Consider the following 17,211-nt stretch of genomic DNA (forward strand, 5'->3'; position numbering starts at 1 on the left):
TGATGATGATGGTGGTGGTGGAGGTGATGGTGGAGGTGATGGCAGTGGAGGTGACAGTGGTGGTGACGGTGGCGATAGCAGCAATGTCCGCAGGGAGGAGTATGGCCACAGGACCCCAGTTCCCACGGAGATGAGGCCCCGTTGGGCACTGAGCCCGCTCTCTCCCATAGGTACATCCGCTCAGAGCGGTCTGTCATCCTCATCAACTTTTGCTTGTCCATCATCTCCTCCAACGCCCTCATCCTCATCGGGCAGACCCAGACTCGCAATAAGGTATGTGATCCCTGCCCTCCCCTGCACATCCCAGCGCACCCAGGTGGGATGGGGCGATGGTGAGGACCCCAAAAGGATTCCAAGGAAGCTTAGGGAGGAGAGTGCTCCAGCCACATGGAGGCCTTCGTTCTCCGACTGCGGCTGTCCCCTGGTCAGGGCATGGGGACGGGATGTCTGGAGTCTCCAGCCGGACTGGCACTTTGAGATGGGCCGGTTCGAGCCCCCTGTCCCTGGCCCACCATAGGGGCCTGGACTGTCATCTTGTCTGTGTGTTGCCATGTGGCCTTGGGGGTGACTCGCCCTCCCCAGGGATCGAGTTCACCACCTCCCGGGGAAGATGGGCTCACACCAGAGCCTTTGAGCGGGCTCCTGCTGGCATGTGCTGTGTCTCCGGGTGGGTGAGGACGATGGGGCCGGGGGGGTCTCTCTTGCTGGCCACCTGTGGGCCAGGTGGCACACACCCCCAGGGGGCAGGGACCCCAGATGTTCAACAGGCCACCTCGAGGCAGTGGACCAGGTGACCCTTTGGTGGCTTCCTGCTGGGGGGTCTGAGCTCGTGACCACTGCGGACACTGGGCTTGGGCCTCTCCCAGCCTCACCGAGCCCCTCCCGTGGAGCAGGCCTAGGGACGGGTGACCAGGCACCTGCCCCGCCTAACCCGCCCGCCTGCCCCGCCCAGGTGGTGTGCACGCTCGTGGCTGCCTTCCTGCACTTCTCCTTCCTGTCGTCCTTCTGCTGGGTGCTCACCGAGGCCTGGCAGTCCTACATGGCCGTGACAGGCCGCCTCAGGAGCCGCCTCATCCGCAAACGCTTCCTCTGCCTGGGCTGGGGTGAGCGGTGCCGGGCAGGGGTTGGTGGGCCCCCGCCTCTGACCTCTGTCCCCTCCCCTTGCGGCCCCGTCCCCCACCCCCGGCCCTGGCCCCTGCTCGCTGTCCCTGCCCCTTGTGGCCCTGTCACCCCCTCCCAGGCCCCTGCCGCTGACCCTACCCCTTGCGGCCCCGTCCCCCCACCCCCTGCCTTGCCCTCATCCTCCTGGGGCCTCCAATGGGTTGTCAGGTAAAATGTGATGCTAAGTTCTATTTGAATTTCAGATAATGGGGTTTTTTTTAAGGGTATCCCATTTGGACACACAATAAAAAGGGTTTCTTTTTTATTTGAAATTCAAGTGTGATCCGGCGTCCTGCGTTTCGTTTGCTGACCTGGCCGCCATGCCTGCAGTCCCGTAGGCCCTCACCCTCATCCACCTCCTGTTCCCTCTCTCTCATGCTCAGTGTGACCCTGTTCAGGGGCTTCAGAGGCACAGTGTGCCCCAACCTCGCCCCATCCGCAGGGCTGGAAGGAGGCAGGGGGCGGACAGGGGCTTGGATGGTGGGGGAACCAAATCCCTTTCTTTCTGGTCCTTCCGCAGGGCTTCCTGCGCTGGTCGTGGCCATTTCTGTGGGATTCACCAAGGCCAAAGGGTACAGCACCATGAACTAGTGAGTCGGGGCAGGGTGGGGATGGGGTGGAGGCCGCCCGGCTCCCCCAGACCCTCCCACTGCCCTAGAAGGTGACAGCTGGCTGGTGCCCGTCTCACAGAGGAGAGCCAAGGCTGGGAGAGGCTGGGGGCCCCGGGACTGGAGGCTGGGGGCTCAGGGCCATCAGAGCTTCCCACCTCCTCCTTAGGTATCCTTGGATGGGTCTGTTAGCCTCAGTTTCCCCTCTGCACCAGTGTGTCCACCCCTGCACAACTATGGTGACAAGGGGGCTGTGTGGCCCCGAGGAGGGCAAGGCAGGTGGTAAGGGGCCTATTTCACAGATGAAGTCAGTGAGGCCCTGAAGGGTCAGCTGGGCCAGGCAGGTCCAGGGGCCTTGAATGCCAAGCCAGGAAGCTCAGGGTTACCCTAAAAGCAGTGTGGCTCCCCAGGGTAGGGGGAGAGGAGCCACGGGCTGGAGGGGGGCTGTGGCTACAGGCAGGGAGAGGAATGGAGGAGCCAGAGGCAGGAAGAGGGGTGGATGCAGGTTGCGCAGGCTTGGCTCACCTTGGAGCCCCAGGGGGACAGGCCATGGCTGGGCCCTGGAGCAATGCCCCACTTGGGCAGCAGGGGCAGCGGACATGAATGAGGATTCAGTTACTGGAACCCCCGTAGGGTGAGTGCCAGGAGGTAACTATGGACACGGCTGCAGAGCTGAGAGGGTCAGGGGTGGGTCAGGGGAACACCAGGGGTTTTGAAGGCTGAAGAGGAGTTCGTCTGACAGCGTTGTCGGGGGACGCTCAGGGCAGAGGAAACGGCACATGAAGACTGCGGTGTCTTCTCTGGGCCCAGGGCTCCTGCGGGCCACCATCCGTGGGGTCCAGGAGATTTGGGGAAGTGTGGGGCCGGTGACCACGTGTGGCGTGAGGAGGGGCCCGGCCAGACATGTGAGCAGAGGCCTGGGTGACCCGGCCATGGGGCCTGGGTTGAGTGGGCAGGTGGAGGGCCAGACCAGGGACCCAACCCAGAGCTCTGGCATCGTGTCCTGAGGAAGGGTCTGTGCATGAGATTGGGGAGGGTGTAGGAGAGTTGGGGGTCCAGCCTGGGGTGGTCAGGACACTGTCCTTTGTGCCGTGTGGGTGCGAGCAGCCTGCCCCGTGCCTGTTTCTCCCTCCATAAACTGGGGTTCGTGGGGCCACGGGGGCCAGAGTGAGGTGCAGTGTGCTGGTGCGCAGGAGGGCCTGCCGGGTGCTGAGCTCCGTCTGCCGCTCCCCAGCGTCTCATCTGCCCTCCCGGGGGGGTGGGGGCATCACGCCTGGCCACTGACCAGCCTGTCTCCCTCCCCAGCTGCTGGCTCTCCCTGGAGGGGGGACTGTTGTACGCCTTCGTGGGACCGGCCGCCGCTGTCGTGCTGGTACTGACCCCCTCCCCATTGGCCTGGGCTGGGGCCTTGGGCTGGACCCATTGCCCCTTCAGGGTCACCGTGGTCACCGAGGGATGGATGGCGTTCCTGACCCCCCCCGACCTGCCCTCAGGGTACAGGGGTGCGGAGACTGGGCTGGAGTGGGGGCCTTCTCTTTCCGTGAGCACTGCTCGCGTGGGGACCAGGCACTGACCGTGCACCTGCCAGGAGATCCATGTGGGTTCGGGGGTGAGTGGCCAGCCGAGGGGGGGCGAGTGGACAGATGGCTGACCAGGGCAGCAGGGAGTGCCAGCTCGGCCTGGGGGATGGGCAGAGCCTGAGGCTGGGGGGCCGGGGCTGGACCTTGCTGCCGCCGGCTGTCACGCTCCGGAGAAGGAAGCAGCTACCTGCTCTCCCTCGCCATGAATTCCCAGACGCCTTCGGGGAGGGATGTGAAACAGGGCCTTGGGGCACACGGGGTTACTGCCCCCGAGTTCGGGCTGGGCAGGGGGAGCCGGGCACGGCTGGGGGCCTGCGCCCGCCCTGCCTGAGCCCATCGCTCTCCAGCCCTCTGCCCCTCACGCAGGGCCACACACCGCTCCGTGGCTCTGTGCGGGGGCACCCGGGCGCAGGCGCAGGCACGGGGAGGCTGGAGGGCCCCGCGTGGGAGGGTGGAGCGGTGGGCAGCTGGCCTAGCCCGAGGGTCCTGGCTCCTTTATTCCTCGAAGGGAGAGGCCTTCGTGCCATGCATGTCAATGCGGCCCTTCAGAGACCAGGCCAGCTCGCCATTTTAAAGACAGACGACTCGGGAGCGCGGGAGGCTCAGATGATGGAGGCAGGAGCCCCCAGCCCCATGTCCCCTCCCAGGGTGTCTGCAGGGCAGGGCCAGTGCCGATCTGCCGTGGCCCCCAGCCCAGGGCCCCCTCAGTAATGTGGGGACACGCTGCTCAAGCCGCGCAGTGCCTGCTTCGGGCAGGGTGATGCTGGCTGGTGGCCTGTCCCCCTCTGGCCCTGGCCTTGTCAGAACATGAGGTCACCCAGGAAAGATGCCTCCACCCCAGTCAGGCCCTCCGGCGCTGGTGCCTGCATCTGGGAAGTGTCCGTTCGCACAGGGATGAAAGGCAGGGCCTGACCACGGCGGTGTGCGGAGTCAGGGGCGCTCAGGGCCGTGGGGCCGCGGAGAGTCCGCCTCCTTGTACCTCTGCATCCGAGGGGCCTGGGGCCAGGCCTCGTTCCTCAGTCAGGCAGCCTCTGCAGAGTGGGAGCCCAGGGGACGGCTTTCGGGGGGCAAAGGAATGAGCTGGGAGCCTCCCCACCAGGAGAAAAGGCCAAAGAGGGGAAACCCCAAGGTCTCCAGGGCCGAGGCAGGGCTGACGGGGGCCCCTTGGGGACAGCTGCTGTTTGCCATAGGCGGTAGCTTGCGGGACGCGAACACCAAGGAGCACTTGCTAGGGTGCTGGCGCCCAGCGGGAAGGGGTCAGGAAAGGTGCCTTGGCAGAGAGCGCAGGAGCAGTGCGCCCCCAGCTAGAGCCCGGACGGGGACAGTGCCCCCGAGACGGCCCTCAAGGTGGGCCCCAGTGAGGGGTGAGCTCCCTGTCGTGGGAGGGATGTAAGGAGCAGGGGTGCTGAGAGGCTGGGGGCCGGCCACAGGGCACGCCTAAGCGTGGAGGCAGCTGGGTCAGCTGAGGTCCCTTCTGTGGTCGCAGCAGGCAGGCACCCTGGGAGTGCGCTGGAGCCAGCCTGACCTCTGACCCCTGGACAGCAGGAACCCCAGCTCCACAAAGTGCTGCTGACCACCGTGGGGATGGCAGATAGGCCTCTGGGCCGTTCAGGGCAGACCACCCCGGGGATCCAGCCTGTCGGAGGGCCCCCCACATTACCCCTGCACCCCCGCTGGGTCATGCTGGCCCCTTCTCACGTCCACCCCCGCCGGGCAGGCTTCCAGATCCTCGTGGAGCGGGTCACGCAGGAGGGTCACATGGGGGGCGTGAGCTGGAGCTCCTCGCCCTGAGTGGGGTCTTGTGGCAGAAGGACCCCACCCAACAGCCAGGGCTCTGGGGGGAGCCGGCCAGGCCCAGGAGAGGGTGCTGGGGGCCTGGCGAGCCTGTGCCGTGGCCCCCCCTCCTGGCCTGGGGAGTGGTGTCCCCAGAGCCAGTGTTGCGGGTGGGAGCACACGCCAAGCCCTGGTGTGGAGCCGGGAGCCCGGAGGGCAGTACCCCACCCCCACACCCGGCTCCTCTCTGCCTGGCAGGTGAACATGGTCATCGGGATCCTGGTGTTCAACAAGCTTGTGTCCAAGGATGGCATCACGGACAAGAAGCTGAAGGAGCGGGCAGGGTAGGGCGGGGCCCGCCAGGGCTCCTCACCTGCCTTGAGTCGAAAAGACCCAGAGCCCACTCACTCCCCGCCAGGCCCCAGAGCAGGCGGGGAAACCGGAGCACAGAGGTCTGTGTAGGCTCACAACCAGCCCCGGCCTTGCCCTGTGCCTCAGTTTCTCCGTCTGGCCTGTGGCAGGTCCTCAGAAACCGTGAAGCCAGTTGTTTTCAGAGACCCTGCCCCTGCAGGGACCACTGGGGTGGTGGGCGGGAGCCCCCGGCCTCCCCCTTCCCTACCATGGGGCCGGGTGACCCCAAGCGAGGATGTAACTTGCCCATCCTTATGGTGCCTTCAGCGACAGGAGAGGACAGGGGACAAATAGGGTGTTCCTCCCGCGTGGGGAGCTGAGCCCAGAGAGGGCAGTGCGTGGCCAGAGGGCACGTGGCCCCGAGCGACTGGGCGGTGCCCAGCAGTGCTTGGGACAGGCCTGCTCCTGCAGCCCCCCAGAGCATGGGAGCACTGAGGTCACCGAGGGGCCAAGTCCGGGCTGAGACGGACCCCTCTCTCCGTCCTGCCCCAGCCCTCTGAGCCCTCCTCACCTCACCTCTGCCTGCTGCTCCGTTCGTCCCTCTGCCCTGGCTGGTGTGTGGGGGGGGGTCCCACCCTGCTCCCTCTGTGCCCTCCTCGGTGTCTGTCTCTGTCTATGTCTCCGTCCTCTTCCTGCGCCTCCTGCTTACCCTATAGCTTCAGGACACCATCCCCTGGGGTCCCTGATGGCTTCTGGTCTTGGTCAGAAGCCTGCTGCACAGCTTTGGAGGAGGTGTGTGATCCGGAAGCTGGCCTCGCCGTCTGTAGGCCGGGGTGCTCCACTCGCTGGGCGCCGTCCCCTGGCACTGGGGACTGACGCGCCCACATGCGTTCCTGGAAGGCCCCGGGCGGCGCGCCAGGCCCCGTTTGGTTTGCTTCCTACAATAACCCCCGAGGCCGGCTCTCCTGTTCCGTTCCCGTTTGTACAGCCGAGAGGACTGAGGTTCAGGCAGGGTGAGCGGCTGGTGGCGGGGAAGGCGCTGGAGTCCGGCGTGTCCGTGTGGCTGGCCGCCGCCTCGGGCCCCGTCCTGGGCGTGCAGCGGGTGCCCCGGCTCAGAACGCTCCTGGGGGCGCCCGCGGGGCCGTGCACAGAGCCCCGCTCCCACACGGACAGGAGGCACCCTGCACACTGCTGTGTGCTTGCTCGCGTGAACACACACACACACACGGGGCCCGTGGGAGGACGCTGCCCAGCTAGCTCCCCGAACCCCAGCGCACTGGCAGACAGAGCCCTTGCCCCCTGGCTGGGGCGGTGCGTGGTCAGGGCAGATTCGGGGGGACCAGAGGGAGGTGGCCGTGGCCTCCCCCTGGGAGTTCTGCTTCTCTGTGCAAACGTGGGCAGATCGGCGTCCCCTCTGCTCCGCACGAGCACGCATGGGTGCTGGACCCAGACCGCCCCCACCTCCCCATGGCTCCCCTGCTTCCCCCGGGAGCCCCCCGCCCCCCAGGACCGGCCTAGGGAGGCGCAGGCCGGATCGCTGCGGTCGGTACGCTCTCTGCCCCCGTCTGTGAGAACAGCGTTTGCTCTTGTCTCAGGCTTTGAATTTCACTTCCAGTCAGCTGCCCCGGGCCCCCTCGGGCGCGCCCTCAAATGTGCCAAGTGTGGAGCTCTCTCTGCGGCTGCCGCCGCCGGTAATGCCATGTTCGTGCGTCTTCGCGCTGACGCACCCGCCGGGCTCCGCTCTCCTCTCAGTTACACTCTTGTTTGTTTTAAGCTTTTTCTGTTCTCTCTGTTAGCTCTGCCGTCCACTCTGGGGGTCCTCCCCTAGCTGGCCCTTCGCCAGGCTCCTCTCCCCCATCTCCTGGGGCCTTGGGACAAGGCCGACCGGAGGGTCAGTGCTGCCGGGATGGGATGGGGCCGGGTCAGCATGAGCACGTGCTCGGCTGGCCGGTCATTGGCGTGTGGTCGTGCTGGGGGCTGGGGTGCACTCTGTGTGTGCAGCGTGAATGTGTGAGAATGTGTGGGTGTGCGTGAGCGTGTGAGCATGTGGGGTGCGTGTGTGCATGTGTGAGCGTGTGTGAGTGTGCAGGCCCTGCTGCACCGTGGCGGCCGCGGGTTCGGGGCAGGACGGGTCCGTTGAGGCAGAAAGCTGTGTTGGGAGGGCCGGCGGGGACAAGGCTCTGGGCGTACGCGCTGTTTGCTTCACGCGCCAGGCTCTGCCCTGGGATAGGCCTGTCACGAGAGCCTTGGGGGCCATTCCCTGAGAGGCCAAGTGGCAGGTTGGAGGCAGCGGCCCTGCTCCCCATCTCCGCTCCTGCCCCTCCCCCGGAAGGCATCGGACTTTCCAAAGGGCGGGGGGGGTCCCCAGTGCCCCCGGGCCTGCACCCGCTCCTCCCCCCGCCCTCTGCCCTCGCAGAACCCTGCAGAGGCTGGGCTGCAGGAATTCTAGTAGTTTATGCGTCCCCAGGCCCCAGCCACCTGCTACCTGCTTCAGGCCTAGATGTCAGGCCCCAGGCCCCAGGGAGGGTGACTCACAGCAGGATGAGACTTCCCTGGGAGAGGCTCTGCCCTGCCCTCCTGCTCCCAGCGTGGCCGGAGGTCTGCTTCAGAAGGGAGGAGGGAGACGAGGCAGGCCCCCCACCCCCGCCATGGGGAGACGCAGAGGTTCGGGGTCGGGGAGGGCAGTGCGCGTAGTCATGGAGGGCCCGCTTCTTCAGGCTCTCCAGCAGGTGCGGAGAGAGGCGGGGCTGGGTGCCGGGATCCCGGCTGGGGGCCTCCACCCTGGAAGGGGAGGTGGGGCGGGTCTTGAAGTCTAGTTTGGAAGCTCGTGCAGTGGCCAGGAGAGGAGAGGCGTGGGGGCTTCAAGGCAACTCCTGGCTCTGGCTCGAGCCACTGGGCGGCTGGGCAGGGAGCCGTCCTGGAGAAGAAATGGGTCTGGGGCCAGGATGGGGACCTGGGTCCTGGAGCAGGGAGGGGGCAGGAAGGGGCAGGGAGAGGGGGGAGGCGGGCCTGTCTTCTGTGCTGGAGCCCAGGCAGGACAGAGAGGACGCAGGAGCCGAGAGCACAGTTCTGGGGAGAGCTCCTGCCCCCACCCCCTGACCAAGGTCCTGCTCCTTTGGGGGTGCTTCTCCAGGCCGGCCTTGAGGTCCTTCCAGCCTCTCTCCCACCGGCCCCGTGCCCCCAGCTCCTTCCTGGTGTTCCTTGTGCCCCTCCCCCCTGCCCACTCCCCACTCCCCCTGCCCAATCTCCTCATCCTTTTGACAAGGGCGTCCTGTAAGGCGGGGAGCAGGTGGTCCTGACCTCGGCCCCCACCCCGGGCATGACAGTGGCCCCAGCGGCTCCTTGGAGCCCCTGCACGGCAGTCACCTGCCCATGGGGGCTTCCGGAGGTCGTCATGGTGGTGAGGGTGGGGTCTGGCCCATTCCCCAGACACCTGCTGCACGCCAGCCGTCCGGGGGCGCCGTCTGCCCTCACCACAGCGCCTCAAGGACGTGGCACGGTGACGGCGCCGTCGGGAAGAGGCAGGCGCAGAGCGGCCGCGATGCAGCCCGCGGTGGCACAGGGAGGTGCCCGGCGGCAGAGGGCAGTGCCTGCCGTGGGCGCCCCTGGAGGCAGCCCCTCCCCTGGGGGCCAGCAGAGCAGGGCCTGCCAAGAGGATGAAGTGTCTGTGGGTCTCTGTCCTCATCTCTGCCTCCCCACCCTTCTCTGTCTGGCCCTGTCTGTCTGTCTGTCATCTCTCTCTCCTCCTGGAGCAGCTCTCTGGTCCTCTCTCTTTGTCTCCAGAGCTCAGAGGCTGGCCAAACAACCCCCTCCATGGCTGCCTTATGTTGGGGCCCTGGACCCCTGGTGGGGGGGGCGGGGGGGCGGGGGCGCCTGAGGGCCCTGGGAGCTGGAACCAGCAGGGGCCGTGGCCCCCCAGCTCCCGCTCCAGTGTGCCTCCCCTCCTGGGGCCTCCTGGACAGTTAGGAACTTGGGTCTCCCAGAGAGGTCCCTCCCTCCCCGCTGCCCAGCCGCCGGGGATCACCCTCGGAGTCTCCGGTCTCCGCTGTGCCAGCCCTCAGGCCGCTGGGCAGGTCTGGGGGGCACAGAACGCTGCTCCCCAGGAGGGGCTGCGAGGCTGGTGGGCCGGGTTCCTCTAAGGACTGGAGGGGAGAGGAGGGAGAGGAGGTGAAGCCCAGCGGGGGGGGGGGGGGGGGTGGCGGGGCGGGGGGGGCGGCCGGGGCCAGGCCTGACGCGGCCGCCCGCTGCACGGTCCACAGGGCCTCGCTCTGGAGCTCCTGTGTGGTGCTGCCCCTGCTGGCCCTGACCTGGATGTCGGCTGTGCTCGCCGTCACCGACCGCCGCTCAGCCCTCTTCCAGATCCTGTTCGCCGTCTTTGACTCGCTGGAGGGCTTCGTCATAGTGATGGTGCACTGCATCCTGCGCAGAGAGGTGGGCCGCGCAGGCGCCCCCCCCCCCCAGCCCCCGGGGGGGCAGATTCTGGGCCCAGCGGGAGGTGGGGGGCGCAGCTTCGGGGCCCCTCACTTCTGTGAGGCGGGGCGGCCCGGCTGCCGGAGCCGTGGCTCCTCAGTGTAAGCGCTTCTTCCCGGCTCGGACCCGGAGGGGGCTCTGTCCTCCTGGGGTCTTTGGGACCGAGGGCCACCGGCACTGTAAGCGGCTTTCAGCACAGCTGAGGCTCCTGTCCTGGCGCCCTCTGGGCCTCTCCCGAAGGGAGCAAGAGATGGCCAGCTGTCCCGGCTGCCGGCTGCCCGGTATGGCAACAGTCAAGGGGACCCGCTCCCATCTCAGGGGGGTCGGGATGTGGAAGAACATGCTCTTGACACGGATGGAAGAGGTGCCACCGTGAGGCTGGACGAGGCCAGGATGGCCGCAGAGGCTGAAGGGGCAGGAGTGGGTGGGCAGACACGTGGAATTATCTCCCCTCGGAACCTCCTAGAAAGATGACAAAGTGATTTTAAAAGCACTTAGATTCGAAGGGATGAGGAGAACAGGGGGAGGGTTTGCAGCAAACCCCGTGCTTTTGGGGAGAGGAGGACAAGGGGTCCTGAGCTCAGCCCACCCGAGGCAGCCCGGTCGGCAGCGGGTGTGTGGGGGGGCCGGGCAGCAGCTGCTTCACACCCTGGAGCCAGAGCGCTTCTAGAAGGGGGGCTCCCAGGCCCTCCGGATGCCCAGGGAAGGTCTGCAGGGGGCGGCTGGTGGTCCGCTTCAGGAGCGGCTTGGACCCCCTCCTGGGCTGGCAGCACTGCCCCCACCCAGCCTCCCCCACCTGCAGCCCCACTGTCCCGGGTGGGGCCCTGGTCTGGGGGCACCCAGCACAGCTGACAGCATGCTGAGACAGGGACGCGTGAGCTGCACCCTGGCTCTGGGGCACCCCGTCGCCTGAGGCCCCCAGGCAGGAGGAGAGGCGCGCGCAGAAAAATGGGAGGACCAGGAGCCTGCGTTTGTGGTGTTGCGACGGCCCCATTGACAAGCTCCCGCCCACAGCCCCTCCTCCCGCCGCATGTGAATGTCCGGTTGGGCATGAGCGTCCCCTCTGAAATCCTGAGGACCCGGAGAGCCTGTGCCCGAAAAGTCACAGACCCGAGCAGCCGTGGGCCCCAGGCACAGCCCCAAGCTGGCGTCCCCAGAGAGGGGGACCGCCCCTGCTCCCCAGCCCTGCACCCGTGGCTGCCTGGCCCCGGCCGCCTTTACTTGTGCTAGTGGTTCTCACCACGGGCCACCTGCTGCCCGTCTTCCACACACGGGCCAGCTCCGGGCCAGCAAGGCCTGTCGCTTCGGTGGCGGGTAGCCAGATGCCACACTCCGGCCAGGCTCTAAGGCCCTGCTCTCGGCCCTCGGCTGCCTGGCTTCCAGGAAATGAGAAGGGCAGGCTATCAAGAAGGAACATCCGAGAACAGGAGGAGGGAGCTTGTAGGAATTCAAACCCCGGGAGCAGACGTGGGAATATCCGGAGGGTGGGCCCACGCCGGGGGAGAGTCAGGCGCCCCCGAAGACACACGACTTCCCCATCAGCCCTCTGTGACCTCCCAGGTCCCACACGTGGGGTTTGTGCTACAGGGATCCTGCAGCCAAGGGAAAGTCGGGAGAGGGTCTCCGTTGGGAGGGGTTGAGGAGGCCATGCTGAGGAAGACGGGCCAGGAGCGGGTGGGCAGGGGCGATGCCAGGCAGCTCCGGCCAGCACGGTGGGTGTGGAACATTGGGCAGGTGGACGAGTAAGGTGGTCATCTGAGTCTCCTGGGGGAACAGAGGGGGTGAGGCTGGCCAGGTGGCCTTCCTGGAGGAGGAGGCCACGAGGCACTTGGGGAGACCATCTGCTCTTCATGCCAGTGGAGAAATGCTTTCCCATCTGCCATCTCCTGGACTGCGGCCTGCCTGCACTGGGCACACCGTAGGTGCTTCGAGATGTTTGCTGGGCAGGTCAGTGAGTGCAAGGATGGGAAGAAGGCGCACCTGCACTCGGCCCAGTGGCCCTGAGGCCAGTGAGGCCCCAGCACTGCCTCTGATCAGCTGTGTGGCTGCGGCGGGGGGGGGAACAGGTCCCCAGGTCTGCACTGGGTCTGAGTCTGAGCCAGGAACCCCCGGCGCGCCCTCCTCCCGTTCACTCAGGATGCCTCCTCCAGGAAGCTCTCCATGCTTTCGCCGCCCCGTGCCTTCCCTTATTCCCTTTGCACATCGTGGCCGTGAAGCTCAGCTCCTGAGGGTGGCGGTGCTCACTGCTGCGCCCAGAGCAGGCGGTGGTGGAGACGGTGCTACAGCCGACGCCCTTCGCTCACACTGACCAGCTCTGTCCGTCCTCTGCGGTCGAGCTCTGTGCCAGCTGCTTGGTGGCCCCCGGCACGGAGCCACCATCACCCCCTTTCTGAAGAGTCCGTGGCCATAATGCCTGAGACCTCCCTCGACGGAGCGCGCCCCACAGACGTGCTGTCCCCACCCCAAGGGCCCTTGAGGACACTCGGGTGGCGCGTCTCCAGGGGAGTGAGGGCAGGGCCCCCCACTTGCCCGGCTGCTGTGGACTCCAGTGCCCTCCTCAGGCTGACGGCCGGTCCGTCCGGACAGACTCCAGCGAGGAGGGCTGCAGCACGTTCGCGGGGGGTCCGGAGCTCCCTGACTTTGGAATTTCACACCCATGAAGGGCACAGAGAGCATCTCCGAGAGGGAAGGGTGGCGGGGCCCCCCACACAGGCCACCCTCGCAGAGACCCCACCCCGTGCTGCTCGCCCTTACCTTCCCGCCATCCCACAAGGATGCCGTCTGGGGCTGCTGGGGACCGCTCTGTTCTCTCTCCCCAGGTCCAGGATGCCGTGAAGTGCCGCGTGGTGGACCGCCAGGAGGAGGGCAACGGGGACTCGGGGGGCTCCTTCCAGAACGGCCATGCCCAGCTCATGGTAGGGCTCAGAGCTTGGTGCCCCCAACGGTGCCGCCTCACGCTGCTCAGAGCTGCTCTGGGCTCCAGCAGTCCTTGGGAAGAGCTCCGAGCCCAGTCTGAGGCTGGGCACACTGAGGCTCACCAAGGTGACATCCCTGGCCCAGGGTCTGAGGGGGGGCAGGACCAGATGGTGAGAGTCTGGCTGGGGATGGCATCGGTGCACCCCCACCCCCGCTACCACAGTGCCCTCGCCCAGATGCCAGCCTTGGGGGGCTGTCGCCTCAGCTGCTGCCCTCCTGCGCCCTGTACCTCTCGTGCCCCCCTTGTTGCCCTCCAGCCTGGCCAGGATGGGCCTGGGCTCCCTCGGTCTCCAGCCGGGAGACCAGCCCTGGCCTGTCCACGCACCCTCCCCCCTGCCGTGGCCTTGTCCCAGCCACGTCCCCTTGGGCCCCCAGCATCACACCTGGCGTGCAGCCTGAGGCACGGCACGGCCCTCCCACCCTGCTGCCCGCCTCGCAGGTGTCCACTAAGATGCCACCTCCAGGGAGCCCTCCCTGGCCGCCCGCCCCCCCTCTTGCCACCAGGCCTCCTGTTCAGGTCCTGGTGGCATCCTGGCTGAATTCTCCACATTGTTGCTGGTGCCCCCTGGCGTGCCGTGAGCCCGGCAGGCAGGGGGTGCTCATTCAGTCCTCGGGGTGCCCAGCCTCCTCATGGTGGTTGTGAGCATCACAGGCAGGGCCTCAGCAGATGCTGGCCGTTGGACCTGGGGAGGCTACTTGGGTCCTCAGGGGCGAGGGCAGGGGTCCCAGACCCCCAGGCACTGCTCCCGGCCCGACCTGTGACCTCAAGCCAACCTCCGCGTTTGCAGAGGAGGAGCCTCTGGTTTTCCACAGCCCCAGGAGAAGGCCACGCCCCTGCCAGTGGCCCCGCCCACCGGGCTCTCTGGGGGCGGGGCCTGGGTCACCCACTGTCGCCTGCGCCCGTCCCAGGCTGGGAGGGGGCAGGTGCTCTAGCAGGGAACTCCGCCACTGCTCAAGGGACGGCTGGTCTCACCCCAGCACCGACATCTGTGTCCGCAGCCTGTTCTGCTTCTCTGGCCGGCTGGCCTCCATTTCCTCATGCCCGGGGCTGTGGTGAGGACTACAGGTGACATCCTGCACACTGGCAGGTGGCGGCCTGGGCGGCAGGGGCTCTGGCGTGAGACCCTCTGTGCCCCCCGCCCCATCGGGGGACGTGAGGGACAGAGCGAGGGGGTCTTGGGCTGCAGTCCCAGGGGCCAGCGGTTGGGGGAGACTGAGCCAGGGGCGCCAGAGCGTCAGTGAGCTGCAGTGGGACCAGCCTCCCACTTCCCAGCTAAGCCACAGGCGCCGGGAAGGAGCCCCCGTGCACACGCGTGTACACGCACACACGCGTGTGCGCACACAGGCAAGAGCACGCGGGTGCGGGGCCCCCCACCAGGGCCCACGTGAACACACGAGCACACGGGCAGCCTTGAGCTCGTGGCCCCCGTCAGCACTCAGGAGCCTGCATGCACGTGTGCACACACACCCCTCCGAGGTACAGCTCCAGCTCGGCCGCTTCCTGCCAGCCCGCAGGCAGCCCTGCCTGCTCGCTCGCAGGCCCTCACCCCTCCCCACCTCTGTCTTGCAGACTGACTTCGAGAAGGACGTGGATCTGGCCTGTAGATCAGGTGAGCGCCTGCCAGGTGAGAGCGACAGGTGGCCCTCGCCGGGGCCCACTTGCTTCCTTTCCTTTTCTCTGTGCGTCTGTCTGTCCATCTGTCTGTCCTCATCCCACCGCCCGCACGGCGAGGTTGGATCAGACCCTCCCCCGGGAGGCCTGGTCAGCACAGGGCTGGCCGCACCAGCCACTTCCTGCCTCCCCTCCCGCTGCCCTGAGGCTGCAGGCAGGGCCTGTGGAAAACTGTCCTGGAGCTCAGGCTCAGCAGGGGTGAGGCCCATGCTGCGCGGGCGGAGCTCTTAGCCCAGGAGCAGACCCTGGGGTCCCCTGCGCTGGGCCTGGCCCTGTCCTCTCCCCGCCGTGCCCCCTGCCTCAGCAGCCACACACACTTCCGTTCTTTGCTTTCCACGCTCTTCACTGGGCCAGTGAGGCTGCCCGCCTCCACCCTGCCACCCAGCTCGCCACCCACCCCTGCCTGCCCTCCCTCAGGGCCCACGCTCTGTGTTGTCTTCATGTCTTCATCCCCAGTCCATCCACGGGAGAGTCGGTCACGCTTTCAGACCCGGGGGGGGGTGGATAGCAGTGGGAGCGGGGGGAGAACAGAGAGAAGGACCTACCACTGAGCCCTAGGCTAGCGCTGAGTTTCCTGGAACCAAGTGGAAAAAGGGACTCAACTGCCCAATGAGAGGGAGCCCCTCAAGGGTCACTGTTCTGTGAGCCGGGCGTCTGAGGCAGTGACAGGCAGTATCTTCCGGAGCTGTGGAGAACCAGCTGGCCACACTGCCTTGCATCTGTCAGATATTTGCGGAGCATCTTCTCTAGAGACAGCCGTGGGGGCAGGGCCTGGAACAGCCGCAGGTTGGCAGTGTCAGCTGCTGCCAGGTGGAGCCGGGAGGGTTTCCTGGAGGAGGTGGCCTCTGGTTGGGTTGAACGGAGGACTGGACAGAATGGTCTTCCACCTTCTGTCTTGGTCTTAGGCAGCCTTCCTGAGTGGTGGCCCCAAGACTCGGGGGCCTTCAGAGGCTGGGGCCCAGCCCTCCTCGGGTTGTCCTGGCCTCTCTGAGCCTCCGATTTCTTCCTCGTCAGTAAGCTGGCCCAGCCGGGCCTGTGGCCTCTCAAGCACCTAGCGGCTGGGGGCCGGGCTGGGGGTGAGGGGGGCACACCAGCTGTGGCTGGGGGTCTAGAGGATGTGGGGCTGAGTATGCGGGAGACCTGCAGCTGGGTTTGTGCAGGGGAGGTGCACCCTGGGTCCACGGGGCTTAGCGCTCACTCAGGCAGACCAAGAGACCTCAGTAGGGGAACGCAGGTTTGGCGGGTAAGATGGCAGGTCCCCTGCTGGGCCGCCCCGAGGATGTCGGTGCCTGGAGGCTGGAGATGAGAGGGGGCCCGCCCCTGTCTGAGAGGAGGGAGAGGACCAGGGAGGGGATGGCGAGTGACCGTCTGCTGGGAGGGTGTGTGCTCGTGGGGCGGCTGCAGGAAGCAGCTAACACGCGCTGCTGGTGTTCGGGGGCTGGGCAAATCTGTGGCTGGGTGCCCGTGCACCCAGCCAGCAAGGACAGGGCCCTGCGGTCACAGCAAGCTTCTGGGGACGGGCCCTGAGTGGGGCGCGGGTGGGCAGCTGGGCCTGGCAGCCGTGTGCTCTCCACGGGCCAGTGAGGCTGGACTGACCGGTAGGAGTGGGGCAGGGGGTGGGCCAGCGGGAGCCCGGGTCAGGGGTCATGTGGCCCTGTCCCCCCACAGCCGAACGGAAGTGGGCAGCTAGGCGTACGGGACACGGCACCCGGGATGGGCCGCCCTGCCCCCCCCCCCCACCGTGAGGAGCTGTGTCCCTGCACTTCCCAGAAGCGAGGGCTGGCTCCAGGGCCAGCGGGGCCCCCCAGCTGCCAGGGAGTGCACTGTGTGGGTGGTGGTCATTTGTCCTCCTGTCTGTGGGGCAGACAGGAGCACCCCACGTTCCAGCCTTGTTAGAAGAGGCAAAGGAAACCCGGCCGCCCCAGCGGCACACACCACATGGTGGCCCCGCTGACCAAGGCAGAGGGTGGCCTGCAAAGGGCCCCGAGCGCTGGGAACCGCAGCTTCAGGGCTGTCAGAGGGGGTGTGCCCGATCGGGCCCTGGCCGGGGCACCCCCGAGGCCGGCCTGACCGCCTCGCCTGTCCCCACAGTGCTGAACAAGGACATTGCAGCCTGCCGCACGGCCACGATCACGGGCACACTCAAGCGGCCGTCGCTGCCCGAGGAGGAGAAGCTAAAGCTAGCCCACGCCAAGGCGCCCCCCGCCAACTTCAACAGCCTGCCAGCCAACGTGTCCAAGCTGCACCTGCACGGCTCGCCCCGCTGCCCGGGCGGCCCCCTGCCCGACTTCCCCAACCACTCACTGACCCTCAAGAAGGACAGGGCACCCAAGTCCTCCTTTGCCGGTGATGGGGACATCTTCAAGAAGCTGGACTCGGAGCTGAGCCGGGCCCAGGAGAAGGCCCTGGACACCAGCTACGTAATCCTGCCCACGGCCACAGCCACGCTGCGGCCCAAGCCCCAGGAGGAGCCCAAGCACAGCATCCACATCGATCAGATGCCCCAGACCCGCCTCATCCACCTCAACATGGCACCTGATGCCGGCCTCCCTGCCCGCAGCCCACCCACCCGCCAGCCCCCAGGCGGTGGGCCCCCGGAGGCCCCCCCTGCCCAGCCCCC

General features: G+C 67.2%; 1 protein-coding gene across 1 annotated transcript in view; it reads left to right on the forward strand.

Annotated features, from left to right (window-relative positions):
- The window catches only part of ADGRB1 (adhesion G protein-coupled receptor B1), a 21,908-nt gene that overhangs the window by 2,172 nt on the left and 2,525 nt on the right, over nucleotides 1–17,211 (forward strand). The window contains exons 2-10 of the mRNA XM_044914309.1: nucleotides 171–273; nucleotides 953–1,103; nucleotides 1,682–1,751; nucleotides 3,075–3,141; nucleotides 5,381–5,466; nucleotides 9,733–9,904; nucleotides 12,763–12,858; nucleotides 14,490–14,529; nucleotides 16,683–17,211. The exon at nucleotides 16,683–17,211 is cut by the window's right edge and continues 2 nt beyond it. Of these exons, the coding sequence (XP_044770244.1) occupies nucleotides 171–273; nucleotides 953–1,103; nucleotides 1,682–1,751; nucleotides 3,075–3,141; nucleotides 5,381–5,466; nucleotides 9,733–9,904; nucleotides 12,763–12,858; nucleotides 14,490–14,529; nucleotides 16,683–17,211 (1,314 nt within the window). The remainder of the gene's footprint in view (nucleotides 1–170; nucleotides 274–952; nucleotides 1,104–1,681; nucleotides 1,752–3,074; nucleotides 3,142–5,380; nucleotides 5,467–9,732; nucleotides 9,905–12,762; nucleotides 12,859–14,489; nucleotides 14,530–16,682) is intronic.

This window comes from Neomonachus schauinslandi, chromosome 4 (genome assembly GCF_002201575.2).
Source record: "Neomonachus schauinslandi chromosome 4, ASM220157v2, whole genome shotgun sequence".
Classification (NCBI taxonomy): domain Eukaryota; kingdom Metazoa; phylum Chordata; class Mammalia; order Carnivora; family Phocidae; genus Neomonachus; species Neomonachus schauinslandi.